This window comes from Talpa europaea (assembly GCF_964194135.1).
Source record: "Talpa europaea genome assembly, chromosome: 8".
NCBI classification, from domain to species: domain Eukaryota; kingdom Metazoa; phylum Chordata; class Mammalia; order Eulipotyphla; family Talpidae; genus Talpa; species Talpa europaea.
The window spans coordinates 119,404,054-119,429,798 of NC_140075.1; the positions used below are offsets into that span (position 1 = coordinate 119,404,054).

The 25,745-nt window shown below is 35.6% G+C and overlaps 1 protein-coding gene across 4 annotated transcripts in view; it reads right to left on the bottom strand.

The window, feature by feature from the left end:
* The window catches only part of UNC79 (unc-79 homolog, NALCN channel complex subunit), a gene marked incomplete at both ends in the record, with an annotated part of 174,448 nt that overhangs the window by 132,946 nt on the left and 15,757 nt on the right, over positions 1–25,745 (bottom strand). For all 4 annotated transcript variants that reach the window (XM_084241340.1, XM_084241338.1, XM_084241337.1 and 1 more), the window contains 2 exons: positions 2,117–2,181; positions 25,357–25,486. In XM_084241340.1, the coding sequence (XP_084097466.1) occupies positions 2,117–2,181; positions 25,357–25,486 (195 nt within the window). The remainder of the gene's footprint in view (positions 1–2,116; positions 2,182–25,356; positions 25,487–25,745) is intronic.

The window sequence follows — 25,745 nt, forward strand, 5'->3', positions numbered from 1 at the left end:
GCACGGAACGGCCCTGAGCCAGGCCTGGTGCCACAGGATGACCCTCACCAAGGAGCTGTAACAAGAGCCCTGTCTCTCTGAGTAGGGTGAAATGAAAACAGAAAAGGAAGCTCCTTAGGAAAACTGCGGTGTTGAAAATAAAATTTGAGGGTGGAAATGTTTTGGAACTAGACAGAAGTAGTGGTTGCATGAATTCATGATTGTGCTGTCACTAAATTGCTTGCTTTAATATGGTTTGTTTTTATGTTATGTGAATTTTATCTCAATTTTAAAAAAATGACATAAAGCAACATAGGTTGGCCTATGCTGGGGACTGGCTATAGGAAACAGCCTGTGGGAAAGTGAGGCCAGCCCAGAGAAGTGGACTGAGCTATTTGCCTAGAAGAGAGGGAGAAAATCGAATTCAAAATGATTCCTGTGAGTAGGTCAGAAAGTATCACTAGTCAGAAAGTCAGAGGACTCCTGAGAATGAGGTCTGACATGAAAGCAAGGAAAAAAAATAACTGGAAAGCTGGACTAAAGTTCCTCTTTTCTGTTGCTGTCTGAGTGGTCCAAAAGAGAGCTGTAAGTTGAGCAGGAAGAAGGAAGGCTGGCTATAGAAACTAAAGACAGACAGAACCATGAGGAATCAGAGTGAATTCAGGAATAATATATGAATTCACATGTGTTTAACTCAAAACGTCATTATACCAAAGAAAAGTACCTTTGAACCCCAAATGTCTATGGAATTTCAGAAGAGAGGTGTGCACAGTTGGACCTAAAAGGTTTTGCTTACATCAGTGGGTAACACTCGCTTGCTCTTTTCCAATAGAAATTTACTCCATTTGCCTTCATCGAAAGCAGAGATCAAGCATAATATGAAAGGATATTCTTTGTTAGATAAGTCTACATGATGTTATTGGCACTCTTCTGGCACTTTCACTCCAATCATATTTCTCTTTTGGTTCCATTTATATTTCTTTTTATCAAAGCAACTCTGCAGGACAGCATTATCTAAGTTCCCATTGTGCATCATTAACAGCCAACGTGTGTATACACTGCCTCAAGTTCACTGATGAAGGTCGAATTCTGTCTTTCACTATTCAGTCATCCCCTTTTTCATGATTTACCCACCTCTTCCCCCCTCTTTCCTCCTGGTAACCACTAGTTGGTCTTATACTCCAAATGTTTTACACTTTTGTTTCTTATACTTTATTTTATCTCTTCTACTGTTTCTCTAAATGATAGTGTTAATTTTCTGTTATTTGATAACTTTCACAATCTACCTATCTGTAAGAGAAACAAACTTCCAAGAGACAAGTTCTAAAAAGGAGCTGTGAACTCTTAATCACTTGACATAACTCTTATTCTCCATAACATAAAAATTAACCCTCACAAATCCAGCCACAGGTCTAATCAGCCAAGTGTTTTATATACAGCAGATATAAGAAATTTGGTTAAAAACTGCAATAATTTTTTAACATTCAACTTCAAATATTCAGGGTTAAAACAGGACAGAATCAAATTGATATGATTTAAAAAAGAATGAAACTGAGGGTCAAGGCACCTGGTTCAGGCTGTATGACCCCAGAAGAGTGAAATGACCTCCCTCAGACACTGCTCCACAGCTCTAATGTGACTCCATGTGTTTTCTGTCCCGTCACCCCTCGGTCATTTCAAATAAGTCACATCTATGTACTAATACTTAGCAATTGTACTTGTATTTGGCTGTGACTCTTGAATTAACATAGTCACATACTAGACACTCATAAATTGTAGTATTCATAGGAAAACAGGGGCAAAGTCCATTTCCTGAGTTTATTAGCTTAGGCAGAAGTGAGTTAAGGACAATGTAAGTTTTTCACCATGGTTATTCTGACAACCAGCTCACTGCTAGAGAGAATTTAGCTATGAACTCAGAGCCAAACCTGCAGACATCACTATTCATTGTTCTGTCTTGACCCAATCTGTCAAAGTACAGATTGAACACAGAGGTGCCTGAAACTACCACAGAGCACTGTGTACAGAGTACACTTTACAGTATAGGGTGTAATCTACTTCATTTCATTCAGCCATTTGTTCTTGATAATTTGACTGCTAACAATACACTATGACACCAGGTTTAATGACACAGTACCTTCACTGCTGGCTTGTTAATTGCATTGTGGCATTCAATGTGCTGGCAGTGGATGGGATTCCAAGCTGTAAAGCAAAGCATAGTAGATGAATACTTCTCACTGAAATTACTACTGCTTAAAAAAAAAAATACAGCAATATTTCACTATTTCCCTTTGCCCTAAATAAAACCATCATCAGAAGGCTTCCTGAAAGTTATTTTTTTAATCTAAGCTGAAAAAATTAAATAAGCAAAGATATTATAAACAACTCCATCCATTTTCCTCAGGGAGAGACAAGCTAATAAAAGGTGGTATATGCATAATACTACCTCACCATGATATACCATTAGTAAGTTCTCAAAAGTTTTTACATCAATGGTTTCACTTGATCTTCCCAACAACTCAGTGGAACAGGAGCATCAGATTATTAACTTCATTTCATATGTGAGTAAGTTAAGTAACTTACTAAGAGTCACAGTTAGCAGTAAATGACAATTTAGAGCTAGAATTTATATCTTTTGATTCTAAACATTCTGCTCTTTTCACTATATTAAATAACAAACGATTCTTTGATACCAAGAAGTACTTCAAAAACAGTAACTTAAATCAATGATAATGCAACCTCCAACATTTCATTTTCCACTCCATCCCTGTCAAATGTGGAGACAGGAAATACCAAATTCTTGCCCAAATGAAATGCATGTCTCTCCCATATGTGACCCACAGGCTAAACCTCTGCTAGTTTTATAATGCCCAATTCTTTTATTCTGTACACACAGAATGAGGGTAGGGCTCAATAACCTGGGATAGGAAAAAAAAAAAAAAACAGGAACCACAGTTAATAGTTATCATCACCCAGATAATTCTGTAGCACAAATCATTTATTTAACAACATTCCATTAAAGAACTCATAAAGAATAGGATGATATTTTTGAAAGTAGGACTTCCTAAATTGTCATATTCTAATCTTAAAGGGCTATGATTGGTCTAACATAGAAGAATCTGAAGATAAGAGAATAGTCTTATATCAAATTATAATTCAAAACTATTATTAATGATGTACGCCAAACTTATATTCCAAATATTTTATAAAATTATCTTTCAAGGAATATCCCAACTTCAAGTCATCTTGAAGTTAAACATTAAAAAATTATATGTGTCAGATTTGGGATTTGGAAAAATATAATCAACAGAAGAGCTGACTTTATAAAATATGCAATGGATCTATTTACTTAAAAAGAAGACAAGAAGTTCAGAACAGAGACTACTTCTCTAATGACACAGTATCACTATCACATTACTTATAATTTTAGAGAAAGAGGAAATGAATAGAGACAGATAAATGAAGAAATAATTTTAGGGCCTCCCTGGTGGCACAAGGAGTTAAGTCTCAGCACTATGAAGATATCAGCAGCCACTGCAGCATGAGTTTGATCCCCCACCAGGGAGCTAACACACAGGGTGCAGTAGACTTCGGCTGTCTCACCCGCTGCTTTCTCAGCAGTGTGTTTCAGTCAGTCTGCCTGTTCTGTTCCCCACTCTATCACTGGTGAATCTTCTCACACCCCTATACCTCTGGCCTAAACCCCAGTTCTTGTATGCATACATAAATAAAATAAATCTTTTAAAAAAGGAAAAATTTTAATATAGACATTCTATAAGATTTGTTTCATATATGTGGAAGAGTCAAGATGAATAAACAGAGTAGTAACAAGATTTCTTGTGCAACTAAAAGAATCTAGAAGATAAGACTACCATTAATCAACATAGGAACTGCAAATACATGGGACATGTGTCCTATTTCTCCAATGTCAAGCCCAACACAGACATCACTAATCCATAACAGTATTTCTTCTTGCTGAGACCAGAAATATTTTAAAATACTTTTCAACACTACAGGTATTCCCCACTAATCTAAACACTTATCTTGGCACAAAAGATAAAATCTATAGGCCATTTTTTAAACTATGTGTTATGAGAATATCTACAGATCATTTGTAAATAATAAGTTCTTGATAGTTAAAAACTTAAATAATTTTCAAAATAAATAACAACTGTTAAAGCAAAGCACAAAAAAATCAGAAATGTACACCAGCCACAGCACTTGATCAGGACTCTAAAGATCCCTGCTCTGCCAGAAATTAATGTATTTTAATGTGGATAGTGTAAGTATTCAGGAAGTCCTACTCCTTTAATTTCTTGTTCAATTTTAAAAAATAGATTGTAAAATGCCTGTTTAAGTTCATCAAGGTCACACTATCTTAAGCTTGCTAGAATAGTGATTTTTAGTTTTTGGTTTTTTTAAAAAGATTTATTTATTTACAAGTGCTGGGGTACAGGCCAGGGATGCTGGGGGTGAGAGGATTCACCAGAGACAAAGTGGGGAACAGAACGGGCAGACTGACTGAACTACACTGCTGAGGGGAGCAGCAGGCGAGACAGGAGAGGTCTGCTTCACCATGTGGGTTTCTCTCGGGCTGGCCGGGGATTGAACTTGTGCTACAGAGACTGTGGATTGCTTCATAGTGTGGTGCTTAACCTCCTGTGCCACCAGGGAGGCCCTGATTCTTAGTTTTGGAAGCGTATCAAAAACCACATGTCAAGTTACTAGAAGTATGATGCTTGGAACCCATGTTAGAGTTACTGAATCAAAATCTCTGAGGATATAGCACATGTATTTATAGTTAGGAAAAGCACTACAACTGATTCTGATGTAAGGACAATCTACACACCTCTTATCTTTATGGCAAATATACTAATAATATATTACCCTTCACTTATAAATAAAACTTAAATATAGCAAAAAGGCACGTCAAACAAGAATTCTGCTTGCAATCATGACAAAGTAACTGGTGTTAAATTTGCCCTCCCACCATACATCACTAGAAAACTGGAACTTTTCACAAATTTATCTGCAAGTAGTGTAGGACAATGATCCTTGAAAGAAGAGAAAAATCATTCTGATTTTCCTCCTGGAAGCAATTTCTAGAGTTTGATCCTATAAAGGGGAAGACAAGCACAGTGTGATGGTTTTGCTGAGTTGAGAACATAAGAACTGGAGGGTACAGAAGCAAAGTAACTATCTGAATTTTGCTGAATTTTTGGAGCACCATATAACAAAGACCTATGCAAAGAAAAAGCCCTATAAGTCTGAGTAAGAGTCCTTTTGTGTCTTTGGCTTTATTCTCATCTGCACATGTATAAGGTAACTCCATTGGGCCTCATAGACGACAATGATGGGTGGGGGAGGGTTTACATACTCTTAAAAAATCCTATATCTGTTATAAAAATGGGAGATATTCATGTTCTAACCAGTCAGAGTAGATATCTGGAAAATGCATTAGAGACACTAGTACATCACACCTTAGTAATAGGGCTGACTAATATCATGGAAAAACCAACTCTAAGTTAACCATATCAAAGAACAAGCCATAAAAGGATCAGGCTCATCCACCAATATCTTGATGGGCAAAACAAATTTCAACACACTATAATAGAAGAAAACAAAATCCAGACAGTCAATATAATATTCATGAGTTCAGCATTTACTCCAAAAATTACTTAATATTTAAAAAGAGGAGAAAATGTTACCCATAATTGGGGGAGGGGGAGTGACTAAGAGAAACAAACAAATTATAGAGATAAGGAAGTTAACAAGCAAGGATTTTAAAACAGCTATTAAAAGCATATTCAAAGGAAAACATGAACATAATGATTATAAAGATAAAAGATATACTAAGACCAAATGGAGTTTCTAAAAAATTATACATACAATATCTGATAGGAAAAATTCACTGAATGGGCTTAATAACAGATTAGATGATGCAGGAGAAAACATCAATGAGTTAGAAGAGACATAACAACAGAAACTACCCAAACTGAAGTATTAGAAGAAAAAAGAACAAAGTTTCAGTGAACTGTGGGAATCTGGCCATATAAAGTATATGTGACTAAAAACCCTAAAAGGAGCAAAAGGTAGCATTTAAAGAGACAATGGTCAAATTTTTTCTAGTTTGATGAAAGCAATAAACCCATAGATCCAAGAAGCTCAATGAATCCTAGATAAAATAAAAGGAAAGAAAATAATAGCAAAACTCATTATAAAATTAATGAAAACAAATGATACAGAGAAAATTTAAAAGCAACCAGAGGGTAAAAAGATACATTACTTACAGGGAAACAAAGATATGAATGATAGCTGATTTCTCGTCACAAACAATGCAAGCCAGAAGACAATGACAACTTTAACAGGCTGAAAGAAAAAAAACTGTCAACCTAGAAATCTATATCCATTGAAAATTTCCTTCAAAAAATGAATATGAAATAAAGACGATCCAAGACAAATACAAGATAAGAGGGTTCACTGTTAGCTAAGCTTCACAATAAAAAATATTAAAGGATGGTCTTCAAGTTAAAGGAAAATGATATCAGATGAGACCTCAGACCTACATAAAGGTATATGGATATGGAAAATATGTTGATAATTACAAAAAAACTTCCTACTCATATTAGCATGTTATCAAATGGTGGTTTACTAAATACAACAAAAATATTAGCTATACTTTGTGCTAATAACACACAGAAGTATACATTAGAAGGTTAATAACATACAGAAATAAAATGTTTGATAACAAAAACAAAAAGTATGGAAGGCAGAAATGAGAGTGCATAGCATTCTTACATTATATGTAAACTGGGGCATATTACTTAAAGGTAGGCTGTGAAATGAAAGATGCATATCCTAAACCTTATTGCAATTCTTTTTAAAAAGAGGTATAGCTTTAACAATTCAAAAGAAAGATAAAATGGAATACTAAAATAATTAACTCAAAGGAAGATAAGATATTAAAAAACTAAAGGAACAAAGGACAATGGAACAAACAGAAACTAGTAAAGATGACAAACTTAACCCCAACTGTATCTATAATTACATCAACATAGTAAATGGTCTGAACAACACATTAGATGTAAATAGTCCAAAAGACAGAGATTATCAATAGGATTTAATTTTTTCAAAAACCAACACCCAAATATATGCTGCCTATTGGAAACATACTTAAAATATAAAGATAGGGCCTCCCTGGTGGTGCAGCGGGTTGAGCACAGTGCTGTGAAGCTGTCTGCAGCCTTTGCAGTGCCCGTTCGATCCCCAACCACAGGTGAGGGTCCCACATGGTGCGCAGACCTCGCCTGCCGCCCGCTGCTCCCCTCAGCAGTGTACTTCATCAGTCTGCCTGTTCTGTTCCCAACTCTGTCTCTGGTAAATCTTCTCACCCTCCCACGCATCTAGCCTATAACCCGGTTCTTGTATAAATAAAATAAATCTTTAAAAAATAATAATAAAGTAAAATATAAAGATAGATAAGCCAAAAGTAAACAGACAAAATCATACCATGCAAATACTAACTATAAGAAAGCTGGAATATCTATGTTAATATCAGACAAATAGGCTTTAAGACAAAGATTATCAGTAATAAAGGATGTTTCACAATGAGGAAAGAGACATTTTATCAACAAGACATAACAATGTAAATGTGTGTGCTTCTAATGATAGTTTCAATTTACATGAAGCAAAACTGACAGAACAGAAAGGAGAATTAAGTCCACAATTAATGTATCATTTTCAACAAACCTCTCTTACTACTAAAATAAGCAGAGAGAAAATTAGTGAAAATAGAGACCTGAACATTATTCCCAACCACATGACTGAGTGATAATGATAGAAATTTCCACTCACCCACTGTGAAACAGATTTTTTTTTGAAAAGGCACATGTGACATTTATTAAAATAGATAATATTTTGGTCCATAAAATAAACTTTAAAATTTAAATGGAGTGTTTATCATAGAGTATACTTTCTGATCATGATGGAATTAAACTAGAAATCAGTAACAAAAAGATGCCTGTGAAAGCAACCAAATATGTGAACATAAAAAAAAAAATTCTAAATAATAAAAACATCAAAGAAGAAATCACAAGGAATATTAGAAATATGATAAAATTTAGAAATTTAGAAATATGATGAAGACACACCATATCAAATTTGTGGGATAAAACTAAAGCAACGTTTAAAGGGCAATTTATAGCTTAAAATTCTTTTTTTATTTTAATATAATATATAAGATTATATTCATTTCAAGTATTTTAAACTCTTATATCAAACAATATAAAAGGTCAAAATTATTGATTTAGGCTTATATCTTAGTAAGATATAAAATTCAATGATGGTAAAAGACAGAACATAAAGATAAAGGCAGAAATTAATGAAATTAAAAATAGAAAACCAATAGAAAAAAACATAAAACCAAATACCAGTTCTTAGAAACTACAATAAAGTGACAAACCCCCAGCTAGCCTGATGGTGAGACAAATAAATTATATCAGACATTCCAATAAATTTGACAAGTTGGATGAAATGCCCACATTCCTCAAAAGCAGATTACAAAATTATGAAATCTTACTTAATAAAAAGTAGAAAAATATTTAAATAGATTAAATTGATTTCATAATGTTAAATCCTCCCACCAAAAAAACCCTAAAACCAAATGGATTCACCAGTAAATTATATTAACCAAATTCTCCCTAAACTCTTTGGAAAATAAAAGAGGAAGAAACACTTCTCAACTCATTTTATGAAGTCACCATTACTCTGCAAACAAACCAGATGAGGATATTACCATAAAAGAAAACTAGACCAATATCCTTTCCTAAGTGTAAGAGCAAGAACACTTAAGAAAAAATTAGCAAATTGAATCAAGCAATGTAATACAGAAGACAATGTGGAGTTTATCCTAGGAATGCAAGGTGCCTTTAATATTGCCAAGTAAATTAATGTAAGTTACCATCTTAACAGAATTGTCATATGATCTCCTCAATAAGAGAAAATACATTTAACCAAAATTAACATTCACTAACAAAAAAATGTTCAGCATACTAAGAATAGATTGGGGGAGGAACCTCCCTTGTGGCACAGGGGTTAAAGACAGCGCTATCAAGCTATCCCCAGCCACTGCAGCACAAGTGGCCAAGGAGCAACCCACATGGCGTGGCAGACCTCTCCTGTCACCCGCTGCTCCCCTCAGCAGTGTATTTCATCAGTCTGCCTGTTCTGTTCCCCACTCTGTCTCTGGTGAATCCTCTCACCCCACACCTCTAGCCTGTACCCAGCTCTTGTATGCAAAAATAAATAAATCTTAAAAAAAAAAAAAGAATAGATTGAGGAACTTCCTCAATTTGATTTAAAAAAAAAAAAAGCATCTGTGAAAAACCTACATCTAAAATATTTGCTGGTGAAATCCTGAAAGCTTTCTCCCCACGGGCTGGGGGAAAAACAGCGATATCCATGTTCAGCTCTACTGTTCGGCATTGAATAGGATATGACCCAGTGCAGTAAGGAAAGGGAAGACAGAACGAGGAGGGAGAGGAAAAGGAGAAGAAGGGAGGAGGAAGGGAAGAAATACTAATGAGAAGTGAAGAAGAAAAATTTTAATTATCTTTATGTACAAGAAAGCATAATCACATTCCTTACAGAATGCCATAGGTAAGTTCTGGAGATCACAACATTAAGAGAAAAGACACACAAGGAAAGCAGGCCCTTGAATAATGTCATCTGTTCAATGTCTGCCACCACACATTTGGGTTTTTCCTCATCAGTAATATTGAATGAAATTCAAGACATTATACAAGAACCTGATGTACATAAAAAAACTAAAGAAACTTATAAATAAGCTAAAAAAGCTAAGCGAAATAAGTAAGGTTGCATAATATAAAGTCAATAAACAGGGCCTCCCCGGTGGTGCAGCAGTTGAGCGCTGGGTTGCGAAGCTGCCCGCAGCCTCTGCAGCACCTGTTCGATACCCGGCTGCTCCCTGGCCACCAGGCGAGGGTCCCACATGGCGCGCAGACCTCTCCTGCTGCCCGCTGCTCCCCTCAGCAGTGTACTTCGTCAGTCTGCCTGCTCTGCTCCCCACTCTGGCTCTGGTGAAACCTCTCACCCTCCCGCGCTTCTGACTGTACCCAGTGCTTCTATAAATAAATAAATAAATCTTTAAAATAAATAAATAAAGTCAATAAACAAAAATCAATTATATTCTGTATAGAGGTAATTAGTAGAACATTAAAATATATTAGATAAGATAATAAATAGAATATTAAATTTCTTAACACTATTTACAATAGCATACAAAATCATAAAAATATCTATAAAACTGCAAACAATGCTGAGAAAAATTAAAGAAGCACTAAATAAATGGCTAGATACACTTATGTGCAAGGGTCAAAAGACTCAGTATTGAGTCTTTTCTCAAGAAGTCAATTCTTTCCCAAATTAAACTATATATTTGATACAATTTCAGTCAAAATACAAGCAGATATTTTGCCATCAGACAAGCTGATGGTAAAATTTATATGAAAATACAGAGGTCCTAAAATAGTCAAAATAACTTTGAAGAAGATCAGTTCTGAAGGATTTAAAGCTAGAGTAATCAAGGATACACCGTAAAATAAAATATAGAGTCTAAAAATATACCCACACATGTGTGATCAATTGGTTTTCAACAAAACAGTCAAGGTGATTCAATGTAGACAGGATAATTTTTTTCAAAAATTGACATATAAGGCAAAATTTCAACCTTACTTTCTACTACATATAGAAATTCCAAAAGCATCATATACTTAAATGTGTAAGTTTAAACTATAGAACATTTTGAAGAAAACATAACAGATTTTGTTTACATTAGCTAAGAGAACCATAAGAGAAAAAAAATTGGTAATTCAAAATTTATCAAAATTTGAAACTCCTGCTCTTTGAAATATATAAAAATAGGTACCTGACTGAAAGAACATATCCACAGTACATTAACCTGAAAAAAAGTCCTATTTTGAACAAAATATTTCACTGAGAACTTCATAAAATGATACACAAATGGCTAATAAACACCCATGAAAATATTCATTATCATTACTTGTCAGAAAATCACAAATTAAGTAACAGTGTGATACCAGTACATGACCATTAGACTATCTAACATTCAAAAGACTAACAATCCCAACTGGTGTTAATAATGTGGAAAAATGGACTCTCGCTCACACATGGCTAGAGGAAATATAAAATGGTACAAATACTTCTGAAAAACTGTATGAATATTTTTTATAGAATCATATATACACTGTTAGGAATTTACTGAGAAATAAATTACATTTTCATAAAAACTTTTTAGGGCCTCCCTGGTGGTGCAAAGGGTTAAGCACCACACTGTGAAGCAATCCATAGCCTCTGCAGCACAAATTCAATCCCTGGCCAGGGAGCTACCCATATGGTGCGGCAGACCTCTCCTGTCTCGCCCGCTGCTCCCCTCAGCAGTGTACTTTGGTCAGTCTGCCTGTTCTGTTCCCCACTCTGGTAAATTCTCTCACCCCCAGCATCTCTGACCTGTACCCCAGCTCTTGTATGCATAAATAAATAAATATATTTTTAAAAAAAACCCTTTATATGAATATTTATAGCTGAACTCATAATAGTTAAAATATTCATCAAGAAGTGAATGAGGGCCACCCCTGGTGGCGCAGCGGTTGAGTGTTGGGCTGCAAAGCTGCCCACAGCCTCTTCTGCAGCACTGGTTTGATCCCCGGCCGCCGGCAAGGGTCCCACATGGCGCAACAGACCTCTCCTGCCACACCCGCTGCTCCCCTCAGCAGTGTATTTCATCAGTCTGCCTGTTCTGTTCCCCGCTCTGGCTCCGGTGAATTCTCTCACCCTCCCACACTTCTGACTGTACCCAGTGCTTGTATAAATAAATAAATAAATCTTTAAAAAAAAAAGTGAATGAATAAACTGATATATCCAAGCAATGGGATACTATTCAATTTTATACAGGAATGAACCATTGAAACACCAACATGATAAATCTCAAAAACATTATGTTGAGTGGAAGAAGACACAAAAATGATACATATCATATTATTTCATCTATATAAAATGCTAAGACAGGCAAAACTAATCTATAGTAACAAAACACAGACTAGTGGTTGCCTATGATAGGGATGACTAAAAAGAGAAGCAAGAGATCAGTGTTGGGTGATGGAACTATTCTACATTTTGATTACAGCATTGGTTAAATTAGTATGTGCATATGTCAAAAGTTATCAAGTTACATGGCTATAATGGGTTATTGTATAAAAATTATAATTCAATAAAATTGATTTTAAAAAGAAAAAAATGAAGAATCAACTAAATATACTTTAGCAGAAAGGAAACAATACTGAAATCTTACACAAGACATATTTCTGAAAATGATCTATTAATCAGAAGATTCTGGGAAAGTGTGTGACAACTGCAAAATGATGCAAAACACGGAGCCTCTTCAAAACAGTGGAAAGTCACATAAACTCAGGGTGAGATGATCGCTAACTGAGTGGTAACAAATGGATTTGGATAAAAGATACAAGTGTAAATAAACTAAAAATGAAATGATGAAATAAGAAACCCTCATCCAAAGCAATAAATAAAGCTGATTTGGGGAGAAAATCAAGTTAGTTGTAGAGTTTACCAACCTGAGAAGCCAAGAATATAATGGAAAAGATAAAAGAAAAATAGTGGTGATAATGGTGACACAGCACAGAAAATAAACATTTGACATATGGATTGCAGCAAAACAATTGAATTATAGCAAAACAATTTGAATATGCCAAAACAATTAGAAGAAAAACAATAACTTTAAATTATTGATATTTATTAAAATTTATTGAGAAACTTCCTGAGAAAGATTAGGAAAAGACCGAAATTTGCAGATTGAAAGTACTCTTCCCATTAAAGGCAAAAATCAAGTAAAAGATTTCATATACAGAAGTATTTGCAAAATATTTTAATTAATTAATAAGTCAGTATCCAAGAACTAAGAAAAACAAAAGCTATTCATATAATAGACAAAATTGCACAGATTTAAGATTTCTCTTCTGCAACTCTAAATGCCAAAAACAATGAAGAAATATTTACGTATTTTTCACAGCGTAACTGAGTTTTCCTTCATGTGTGAAGAAACAAAGACATTCTTAAGTAAGACTGAGCTCTAAAAAAAATATGACCTACATTCCACTGTTAAAAATATTATAGAAAAAAGTCTGGGTTCCATTTCCAAAAATGGCAGACAAATTAAATCAAGCCAATTCTCCTAGTGAAAACAATTAGAAAACTAGACAAGATTAAAAGCAAAAACAGTGAACTTTCTGGAAGAATTATAGAGCCCTGATCTGAAAGAAGGAAGCCAAGATCTGGAATCTACAGCCAGCCCCACCTTTGCCAGGCTCAACTATCTGCCAATTCCAAAGATGAAGAGATTTTAAGAGACACTTCCACACAAAGGAACAAAAACTGGAATTGGGGGGCCACCAAGGAAGCAGAGACCTGAAAGTCTCCCACACTGTGGGGTACAGGTCACAAAAGGCCATGCCCTGAGAATAAGGCTGACCAGTTCTCACAGGACCGAAGACCAAGAATGGATCATAGATGTTTTGTTTTCTTTTGTTTTTATTTTATTTTATTTTATATATTTTTATATCATTTTTCATTTTTTGCACAATATATGCATTTTCATCTTTGTTATATTCCCCATACAATTCCCACCCCCCTTACTGGATTGCTAGTGTTTGTGACCTCCTGCCAGAAGCAAAAGCAATCCTCTCTGAAAGACTATAATTTAACCCTAAATTTCAAATTAGCGCTACAGTTTTTATACCTAACGTATACACCACTCTTTCAAGAAACCATACATACAAGACTAGAAAACAAAAGAAACAACACACAATAGATTAGAATCTCCAGATGCAGAACACCGAATTATCAGAAATAGACTTTAAAAATCTACGCTTATTATGTTTTATAAAATAAGACAAGTTAGAGAATATCATCAGAGAATTGGGCTATTTTTCAAAGGATGAAATAGAAATTCCACAACTTAAAAATATAAAAAGGAAATTAAGAATACAATTGGGAGACTAAAGATTCAGCAAACAAAAAGACAAGTCGGAAAAAAAAAAAGATTCAGCACGAAGCACAGAACGATGAAATGGAGAAAGGGATTCAAAGATAATCTTAGGATACGGGAAAGTTCTCACATACGTGTTAATGGAATTTCAGCAAGAGAATAAGAACACAGGACAAGCCCTTTTTGAAGAAATAAGGAAATTTCCAGTTATAACCAATGAGAGTTTAAGGATTTACAGGATTTACTTGCTGAACAAAATGTACGAAGCAACTGGCTTCCCCACATTGGGCATAGATTCTTGAAAGGCTGTAATCCTTAAAAAAAGTAAGTGAAACATACACTTACTGAGTTCTACAGTCACCCTGGCTTTCTGTCTGGGAACATTTCCAAACTGTAGCAAGGAAAGCAGAGCCCAGTAAGAAGTTAGCATTTCCAGGGGACAGTGGAGACATATGTCAGAGTGAAGAACTGGAAGGCAGCTAGAATTTGTGAGTAAAGACACACATGAAAAGGAATTTCAGAAAAGAGACCCCACAAAACCAAATAAGGGTGCTCCTCTGGTCCTAGTAATCCTAAACTACAAGTGCCCAAACAACTCTGCAAGAACTAGCAGGAATCACTTAATAGTACAAAGCTGAAGGGGGATTTCAACAGAGCTAGGGGTACAATTACTGGTGAACCTCCAGGAATTCAGGAGACACCTTAAGACTGAAGATCATGAGCCAGGTCTCACAGAATGAGTTAGGATGGTTTCTTCTGCTTCTGTTTTCTGAAACAAATGGTGAAGAATTCAGTATAATTTCTTCCTTAAATGTTTGGTGAATTCGCCAGTGAATCATCTGCGCCTTTTCTATTTTGGAAGCTTATTAATTGTTGATTCAATTTCCTGAATAGATACAGGCCTATTCAGATTACCTGTTTTTCCTGTGTGAGTTTTGATGATTTGCATCTTTCAAGGAACTGGTCTATTTTATCTGTTATCATATTTGTGGGCATATAGTTGTTCATAATAATCTTTATTATCCTTTTAATGTCCATGGCAGCTGTAATGATGGCCTCTACTTCATTTCTGATATTAGAAATTTGTGTTTTCTCTCTTTCTCATGGTTAGCCTGGCTAAGAGATTATCAGTTTTATTGATTTAAAAAAAAAAAGTGTGGGGTTTGTTGAGTTTCTCTATTATTTATTGCTTTAAATGTCACTGAATTCTGCTCTAACTTGCTTTAGGCTTAAGTTGCTCTTCTTTCTCTATTTTCCTAAGGCAGAACCTTAGCTTATTGATTTTCAGATTTTCCTCATTTCTACTTTATGTCTTTAATGCTATAAATTTTCCTCTAAGCACTGCTTTAAAACATGCAATAAATTATAAAGCTCATGCTCAAGGAATAACAGTTATACATTAGGACTAACAGCAAAACCACAAACCTAAGCCTTGAAAGGAGGTAACCCAGTAGTAACTTCACTCTGGTAAGTAAAAAATTCAGTACTTTTCAGAGAAGATAAGGTGACCCAGAAGACCAGACTCATTTGGAATCAGGAGTATGGATTTTAAGATAAATATTTAAAGTATGTTAAACAGTTTTGATAAATAGAGGCAGATAGGTATTCTAATAGAGAAATGAAAACTCAAAGAACCAAAATAAAACTGAAAAAAATACATGTATGAAATTAATAGCACATTGGATGACGGGCTTTTATAAAAATAATGGCCACAACAGAAAAAAAGGATTAATCAACTTGAAAAACAGTTAATATAAATCCAAGCTAAAGCGCAGATAAACCACACATTTATAAAAAAAGAAATGAAATATCTAGATGTTTAAGACAATAACAAGTATTTTTTAAGTCCCAAGATGAAAAGAGAAAAGGAAAGGGACAAAATATCTGGAAAAGACAGTATCTAAAATTTTTCTAAAACTGATGAATAACATGACACCAAAATTCCACTAAGCAAATCTTCAGTAAAATAAATACGAAGATCACCACATTGTGTACATCATCACAGAACTATGAAATATCAAAAAAAATAGGGAGAAAATCTTACAAAGAGGCAGAGAAAAAAATATATGACATTTAGGTGCACAATCATAAAAAAGACGTCTAAAAAGTTAGACATCCTTAGACAATTTCTAAGACAATGGAATAATATCTTTAGTGTCAAATCAGAAAAACCATACTCATTGATTACAATGGAATTACAGTAGAAGATTACTAGAACCCAAACATTTATAAATTAAACAACACTGCTGAATAATGCACAGCAAAAGAAGACATGAAATGAAAAATTTCAAATACTTTCAAATGAATATTAATAAAAACACAACATGTCAAAAATTGTGAGATAAGTAGACAATTGGAAAAGTTTTCTTTGTTGAAAATCAATCTATGCTTTTTCTCCAAAAAGTTAGGAAAAAAAGAAAATTAAACTCAAGAAAGGAAAAGGGAAAAAAAACAGTAAAAGAGCAGAAAGCAATGACATACATAAAGAACAACATAATTTGTATCATTTCTTAGTGTTTAGTTTCTCTAAGCATTTGATGATTCAGGATGAAAGTTTTCTATCAACTACAAGCAAAATGAAATTTCCTCAAACTAGCACAAAGGATATCTCCAAAACCCCACAGTTAGCACTACTCAGATGAAATGTCCCCTAAAGTTAGGAACAAAACAAAGGTGCCCATTCTTATCACTTCTATTCAATTTTATTCTGAAAGTTGTAGGCAATAAAACAACATTTAAAAAAAAAAAACAGCTACAAAAAGTATAAAACAGCATTCCCAGGCTGGTAGGAAATTTTTGCAAATGTACATCTGGGGCCTCCCTGGTGGCGCAGCAGTTGAGCGCTGGGTTGCGAAGCTGCCCGCAGCCTCTGCAGTGCCGGTTCGATCCCCGGCTGCTCCCCGGCCAACAGAGGAGGGTCCCACATGGCGCGCAGACCTCTCCTGCTGCCCGTTGCTCCCCTCAGCAGTGTACTTTGGTCCTTCTGCCTGCTCTGCTCCTGGCTCTGGCTCTGGTGAATTCTCTCACCCTCCTGTGCTTCTGACTATGCCCAGTGCGTGTATAAATAAATAAATAAATATTAAAAAATAAAATAAAATAAAATGAGTGGATCCTGGGATCAGCCCCACTCTGAAAAAAAAAAAAGTTAAAAAAAATGTACATCTGACAATGATTCATATTAAACTACATGAAAACCAAATACTTATCAATAACAAAATAAACAATCCAATTAAGTAATGACTATGCAAAAGACTTTATTGAATACTCCATAAAATATCCAGTGACTTAAGCATATGAACAGATGAACAGTATTCAATGTCAGTCATCGAGGCGAAGCAAATTAAAAACACAATGAGGTACACACTCACCACAGTAGCTATAAACCAGTGTTAGCGAGGGTATGGCACAACTGAAACTCACATACATTAGAATTCTGACACTTTAAATGGCATACCCACCATTTTCTTATAAACAATATGAGCCAGCAATTCCAATTCCAGGTTAAACTCAAAAGAAACAAATGCATATGTCCAAAAAATACTTGTAAATGATGTTGACAGGGGCCTCCCTGGTGGCACAGGAGTTAAAGTCTCAGCGCTATCAATCTATTGCTAGCCACTGCACAGCCTGAGTTGACCCCAGCCAGGAAGCTAACCCACACAGCTCTGCAGACCTCTCCTGTCTCACCCGCTGTTATCTTGATCAAACAGGAATCTCCTCAGCAGTGTATCTCAGTAGACGCGACTGTCATGCTCCCCACTCTGTCTCTGGTGAATCCTCTCACACATATACTCGCACCTCTGGCCTACACCCCAGTTATTGTATGCAGAAATAAATAAAAAAATAAATCTTAAAAAAAAAAATGTTTGCAACAGTATCATGTATGGGAACCAAAAACTTGAAACAACCAAAATGTATATCACTAGCAGAGTTAATAAACTGTGGTATGTTCATGCAATGGAATGTTTATTAACAACACTAAAGAACTACTAATATCCTCAACAACATAGTCCCAGAATGTGTTAAGTGAATAAAGTCGGACAAAAAATAGTACAAACTGATCCCTCTTTATATGAATCCTTGAATTTTATGACTATATGAATTAAATAGAAACAGAAGTAGTGATTGCTATCAGATTGAAAAGGGGTGTATGCTGTTACTCTCTGGGTGATGGAAACATTATTTGGGTGACAATTTTACATTTTTCAAAATTGATCCATCTACCCACTTTAACACTTATATATCTTTCTATGTATATGATATAAATATTAAAGAGAGATAATGACTGATAATTTCCCAGAACTGATAAGACAGCAAACCAAAAAGTCCTACAAACGCTCCAAAAAGACAATTATAAATAATGTAATGAAATACATCACAATAAAACCGCTGAAAATCAAAAAATAAAGAAAAAAATTCAAAAAGAAGACAAAAGGCAATTTATCTTCAAAAAAGCAACACAATTAATGTTGGCTTCTCAATAGAAGCAATAAAAATGAAAACATCATGAAATACCTTGTAACTATGGGAAGAAAATGACTACCAATCTAGAATTCTATACACTGATATACATCTTTGACAAACAAAGGCAAAATAAAGACATTTTCAGACAACATTGGCTGAGATAATTATCCTCAGTAGAATGGCACTGAAGGAATTATAAAAGGATATTATTATGGAAAGAAATTTAAGGCCCAAATGAAACTCAGTAGCACAAAAAAGGAAAAAGAGCAAGAAAACGAAGTCTAATGAATACTGACTGCATAAACAATAATTATGTTTTGTGGAATTAGCACAAAAGTCAGCAAGAATTGAAAAGAGTTACAATCTTGTCATTTTACAGGCAAAGGTGAAAGCACTATTTTACACTGGACACTGATAAATCAAGACTACAGGACAGACGCTCTAGGGTAGTGATTTTAAAAATAATATAAGGCTGAATAACTCACTAAAACAAAGGTAGTATATTTACATATATATACTCGACTAGTGCAAAAGAAGGGGAAAAAACTCAGAAAAGGCAGAAGAAATAGAATTCATGTAAGAAAATAGTGAATTTAAAGCCTCATATACTAGTAATTATATTACATATATATGACTAAACGCAACAATGAAAAAGTAAACTTCAAGAAAATTGAGTTTAAAAGTATTATATGCTATTTACAAGACACTAAAAATATAACTATATAAAAAAAAGTTAAAAATAAAAGAATGAAAAAAGCTATACCATACAAACATTCATAAACTGTAGCTATATTGGTATACAACAAAGTATTTTCACACAAAAAGCACTACCAGAGAAAGGGGCATGCATTTCATTATGGTAAAAGTTTCAATTCACCAAATTTGTATGTACCTAATAACACAGCTCAAAATATATACAACAGATATTGACAGAACTACAAAAGGAATAGATATGACACAATCATAGCAGATTTTAACATTCTGCTCTCAGTTAACCGGTAGACTAGACAAACATGCAAAAAGGATATCTAGGGTTTGAACTATACAATTAACAAATTTTATTTAATTGGCATATATAGAACACCACATCAAACAACTGCCAAATACGAGGTTTTTTTTAAGCACTCAGAAACATTTTAAAAACTGACCATAAAAAAAATAAAAATTGATCATAACCTTGACCCTAAAGAAAATTAGAATGACAGGGTATGTTATCTTGCTCAAACAGGAATCCAACTATAATCAATGATCTATAATCAACAATCAAAAAAAAACTTTAATAGGAATATCCCATATGTTTAGAAATTAATCATCATCCTACTTAAGGATCCATGAGTTAAAGAAGAAACCAAAAGGAACTTAGAACTCAGCACAGCACAGGAGGTTTTAGCCAGTGCAATAAGACGAGGAGGCATAAAAGGCGGAAGGATTGGGAAAGAGACATTAAGTTGTTATTATTCAACAATAATATACTTGTACATATATGAACAATATTAACAAAACTACAAATAAATTATTAGAATTCTAAAGTGTTTTAGCAAGATTGCTGGACACAAGATTAATAGGCTAGAATCAGTTGCATAGCTACATACCAGCAACAAAGAGTTTGAAAATATACTTTGTAAAAAACATGTCATTGACAATAACATCGAACAATAAATACCCAAGGACATACTAATTGAGAGCTAGGCAGACATCTGCACAGAAAACCATAAAATAGCATTGAGGGTAGCAAAAGAGAAAGTCTTAAGTATCTAAGTAAATAAGTGAAGAGATATGCCACGTTGATGGATTGGAATATTCAATGTTATAAAGATGTCAGGTATAGATTCAAGGTAATCTTACTGAAAATCCTCAAGGGATATGTTTGTGTGTTTGGCAAACTCCTTAATGTGGCAAATAATGTGAAATAAACTTGAAGGAGAAGGAATGAAAGAGGAGAAAGACAAAGACTAGAAAGACAAGAAATCAGGAGTGGCCAGGAAGACGGCAACAACAACAAAGTGGGAAAACGTTCACTGAAGGATAGAAAATTTTATTATTCAGTTACATTAAACAATATGATATTGGGAAACAGAGAAATGTGCCAGCTGAAAAAAATAAGGAATCCAGAGACAAAACCATCCTTAAGTAGACATTTGATTTATGGCAAAAAATAGTGCTACAAGCATAAAAGAATGGAAAACATTTTTAGTAAGTGATATTGACCTAATTGGTTATCCATAAGAGAAAAAAAAGTTGATCTTTGCCTCACATTACAAAAAAAAAAAATAGATGCATTTACAAGTAACAAATATTCTAGAAGATACTAAAGAATACTGTCATGATTTTGAAATAAGGAAAATTTTTCTCAAACCAGATATGAAAAGCACTTCATATAAAGAAAAAGATTAGTAATTTGATTATATTAAAAATAGAATTCAGTTACTCAAGTCATCATTAACAAAGTGAAAAAATAAGAAAAGATATTTGCAACATATATAAATGACAAAGAGTATATAAAAAGGATGGTCCAAGGGGTCAAGAAATATTAATATATTTTCAAACTGATCAACTTTATTATTAATCAGGGAACTGCAAACTATATCCATAATGGGATACTTCTACAGATGGCTAAAATTTTGAAACAAAAATTATTGCCCAGAATATGGACTCTCAGATCAAAAAAATTCTCATATACTGTTAACGGGAGTACAAATTAGCATAATCTTTCCAGAATACTGCCAGCCATTCTCCATTAAAATTTTTTTTAAGTTTTTTTTTCTTTTTAAAAGATTTATTTATTTATTTATTTATACAAGCACTGGGTACAGTCAGAAGCTCAGGAGGGTGAGAGAACCCAATAGAGCCAGAGCGGGGAGCAGAGCAGGCAGAAGGACCGAAGTACACTGCTGAGGGGAGCAGCGGGCGGCAGGAGAGGTCTGCGCGCCATGTGGGACCCTCCTCCGGTGGCCGGGGAGCAGTCGGGGATGGAACCGGCGCCACAGAGGCTGCGGGCAGCTTCGCAACCCAGCGCTCAACCGCTGCACCACCGGGGAGGCCTGCTCCATTAAAATTTGATACACGCACACCCACTGATCAAGCAACTCCACCCTAGGCATATATCTAATGTAAACGTGTGCACATGTGCACCAAAAGATAGATACAAGGATGTTCACAGCAGCTTTATTTGTAATTGTCACGTATCCATTAATATTAGAATGAATACATAAACTAGGGGACATTCATTTGGTAGAATATAAGTATCAGTAAAAATGAATGAAGCAGTTATGTTGAAGCCATGGACTCATCTCTTTCTCTCTCTCTCTCTCTCTCTCTCTCTCTCTCTCTCTCTCTGTCTCTCTCACACACACACACACACACAAACATACTATATTATTCCCCTTATGTAAAATTCAGAAACAAGCAGAACGAATCTCTGATGCTGGGAGTCAGGGTAGCAGTTACCCTTTGGGAATGGAAGGAGAATGGGATCATCGAGAGGGTGCATGGCGTGAGGCACCCCATATACACTCAAGATTTGTATGTTATTTTCTACAAGTGTATAATGCACTAATGAAAGGTTTAAAGCGTATTCTTAAGACTATGTGGAGATAAAATTAAGATCTTGAAATGATAGCTAAGAACTCAATAATGGAACAGCTATAACATGAAAGGACTAGTGGACCTTCCTGCCCATGTACAAAACCCAAGGAGCCACTGGCACTAACAGGGTCAGATGTGTAGTAGCCTAAAGTTGAACCCTGTAGTGTTATCCACAGCTCTCTCTCTACTGAGCAACAGTCTGTCTTGGAAATGGGTCATGTCACATCTTTCATCTCATAGTTCAGGTAGAAAATAAAAAATAGCTGGTGCTGGTCTTTGCTAACAATGGCTAAATTATTTACTAGTTGGGTTACTGTAACAAGAAAATTGCTAAATAATGTGTTTGTCCTCCACAGAAGCAGAGCTTCACAGAACAACATAATGGCTGTTTTCACTGCCCAAAAAAAGTTATTATAGGGCCTCTCTGGTGGCTCAAGGGGTTAAGTCTCAGCACTGTGAAGCTATGGAGCTGACCCATGTGGCACAGCAGACCTCTCCTGTCTGGCCGGCTGCTCCCCTCAGCGGTGTATTTCAGTAGACCTGCCTGTTCTGCTCCCCACTCTGTCTCTGGTGAATCCTCTCACCACACCCCCACCCCCGCACCTCTGGCCTACACCCCACCTCTTGTTTGCATAAATAAACAAAATAAATCTTTAAAAAAAAAAAAAGAACCGAATTGACAGATGTCATGTCACAAGAAAATGTGAATTTTTTTAATCATTGATCTAGGTTCAAATTCCAGCTATGTTCCCTTAATATTTGTGTGAATCTAGGGATGTTACTTAAACCCTGTGTCCCATGCCTCACTGTAACACTGAAAGAAGAAAAGCTACCTCTTAAGATTTCTGTGAGGATAAGAAAACATCTGTAAAAACCCTTTACGGTGTCTGGTCCATAAACTGTGTTCCGCTAGGAGAAGGCTAACGTGCCATGACACAACATGCAGCCTGGCAAGGACAGGCACGCGGTGCTAGATGACAATCCTCTGTGGACCAGCATGACACGTTTGCCCCCGACCTCTTGTTCCTGCAGAGAAATGTGGTCACTAGAATGGGTGCTCCAGGAGAACTGCTCCCCCAGGGCCTGGACAGTGCCTGGCGGGCCGTGATGACTCTGGGGAAGCATGGAGCGTGGAGGTGTGACCACAAGGATGGCTGAAGAATGAATGCCCAGTCAGAGTCATATTGTTCGCAGGGGTGAGAGAAAAGGACAGTTGATCTAATCTTAGTAGGCACAGACCTGCTGTTCTGGGGAGACAGATTTGACTGGCCCTTTCGGAGAGGGCCTGGTCACAGGCTTAAATGGAAGCAGCTGTCAGACTCATCGGAATTCTGAAATGCCCTAAACAGGCAAATCTCTGTGGCTTCTCTGTTTGAGACCTGTCCATGACTTCCCTTTGCTGTTAGGATGGGATCCAAACACCTTCACAGGCCCTGTCCAGCTCCCTTCTCGTTTCTCGCTGCTCTCTTCCTCTTACACAGTGGTCCGGCGTAAGAGTCATATTGACTTTTTCCAGTTCCTATATACCATCACGCCATCCCTTCCTCCAATTCTGAACCCATGCAGCTCCTTCTAGCTCAGAGTCACACACTAGCCCCTCATGATTCATTTCCCTTAGAAACCGTGTGCATATATTTGAGGGATCAGCTCACAAGTCACTCACTGGACAATCTTCCTTGACAGCACAGTGCTCCCCAAACTTGCCCACCACAAGGTGAGGTCCGAGGACCCTGCTGTGAGTTCCCACATCTCTCATGCTTGCTCTCTCTGAGCATTTACTACACTGTAGGGCAGCTTCCTGGTCTTGCCCCCACAACTGGAATGTAAGTGCCAACATCAGTGATTTTAATCTGCTTTTTTTTTTCACCACTTTACTGCCAGTGCCTAGAATAATGTCCTGCTAATAGTAGACACCCCTGAAATATATTTGTTGAATAAGTGAATGAATTTCCGTATCTATATTGCATTAAGCTCCGTGAGATCTGGTTTTGTGTCAGTTCTGCACCATCAACGAAAGTACAGTGCCTGGCACATAATAGTTTCTCTTTAAATATTTATCAAACAAATTTCATTTGATACTTATTATCCATTCAAACATCATGTAAATGCTGTTTTTCAAGGATTTGTCAACAAGGGGTGGTCGGAGTCAAATTTTTCAGTCATGTCACCTTTTTTTAATTAATGTTTCCAATCTTTTCTACTGTTCCTACATTTAAATAATCTACTTGGCAATACTTAGTCTCTCCTATTGATGCTCTAAAACGCCACTGACACCAACTTCCATATTTAAAGGTTCACTTCCTATTTACCCGCAGAGTTTCCATTCATATTGTTGTTACCACCAATGCCAATTATTTGTTGTGATCTCAAAATAAGCCCACCAAGATTTATCGAAGCTCAAACACAGGTATTAATATTTCTAACACTTTGCTTCTAACGGGAATATAAATCAGGCACTTGATTAAGTTAAATCCCCTTTGAAACACCAAATCATCTTTATAAACCTTTGTAAACACCAAGAAAGTAGAGTCTCAGAATTGTCAGTACACAATACCGCAATTATTTGAATAAAAGCTAAACCTGCAAAAAAAATCTACCTCTCCCATTTTCAGAGACATTATGTATAAAAGTCAGTGCAGGAGAGTGGTCAGGGGCATCGAAATGGACCTTGATTTCACAGAAACACCACAACAACCCAGGACCTGGAGCTTGTTTGTTTTTTATTAAATATGTATCTTCACAGTTAAACACAGTTTAACTTCTCAGTTACTGATTATACAGTATTCAACAACTGTTGATTCCTCCTGTCCATTGAGGCTATCAAGGTCATTTAATTTTTATATAGGGTATGAATGGGTAATGGTCAATGTGCTCTAAGTCTTACCAGAGCAGAATTAGCCACTTGGGGTTTTTGCTGAATGGTGAGCAAATCTGCAGCCTTACTCACTGCTCACAGCTCAGTAGAGATGAACATTAGTGAGAGTTACGACCACAGGCCAGTGTATAATAAATGGGATTGGGACTTGAGTCCTTTGCTATGGTGTCATACATGCTTTTGAAGGTAGTTTTAATTAATTGATATTTATACCACCTAGTTTCAGATAGGACTTCTGATAATGTCTAAAGGCATAGTAAATATAATTCAGCAAGATAAAAAATATGGAAGTGAGGCAAATTTGGCATAGGAGAAATAAAGAGGGGGCATCACAGGGCTATTATTCTCTTCTTACCTGTGTACTGCAAGCCCCTGTATTCACTTATTGCCCCAGGAGGTTTTAAATTGGGCCAGTAATGGAACAGCATTTGCACAGCTGGAGGTTTCACTTGTGAAGGCCCATAGGCAATCACATACAAAAGATCCTAAAGGAAACAGGAGCATATCTTAACTTAGCATCATCAAATGAAAAATAAAGGTAACGCATTCAATATTACCAAAACAACAAAATATCCAACAGACAGGTCGAGATGGTTGATTTGCCTGGATGTCATCATCCAGGTGTGCTTCTCAGATCACATCATATTATAACATTATTATTTATTTATTGATCCTATAAACAAGTCTCCCAGATAGAATTCAAAAGTACACTATCTTTTATCAAATTCTTCTCTATTCAGAAAA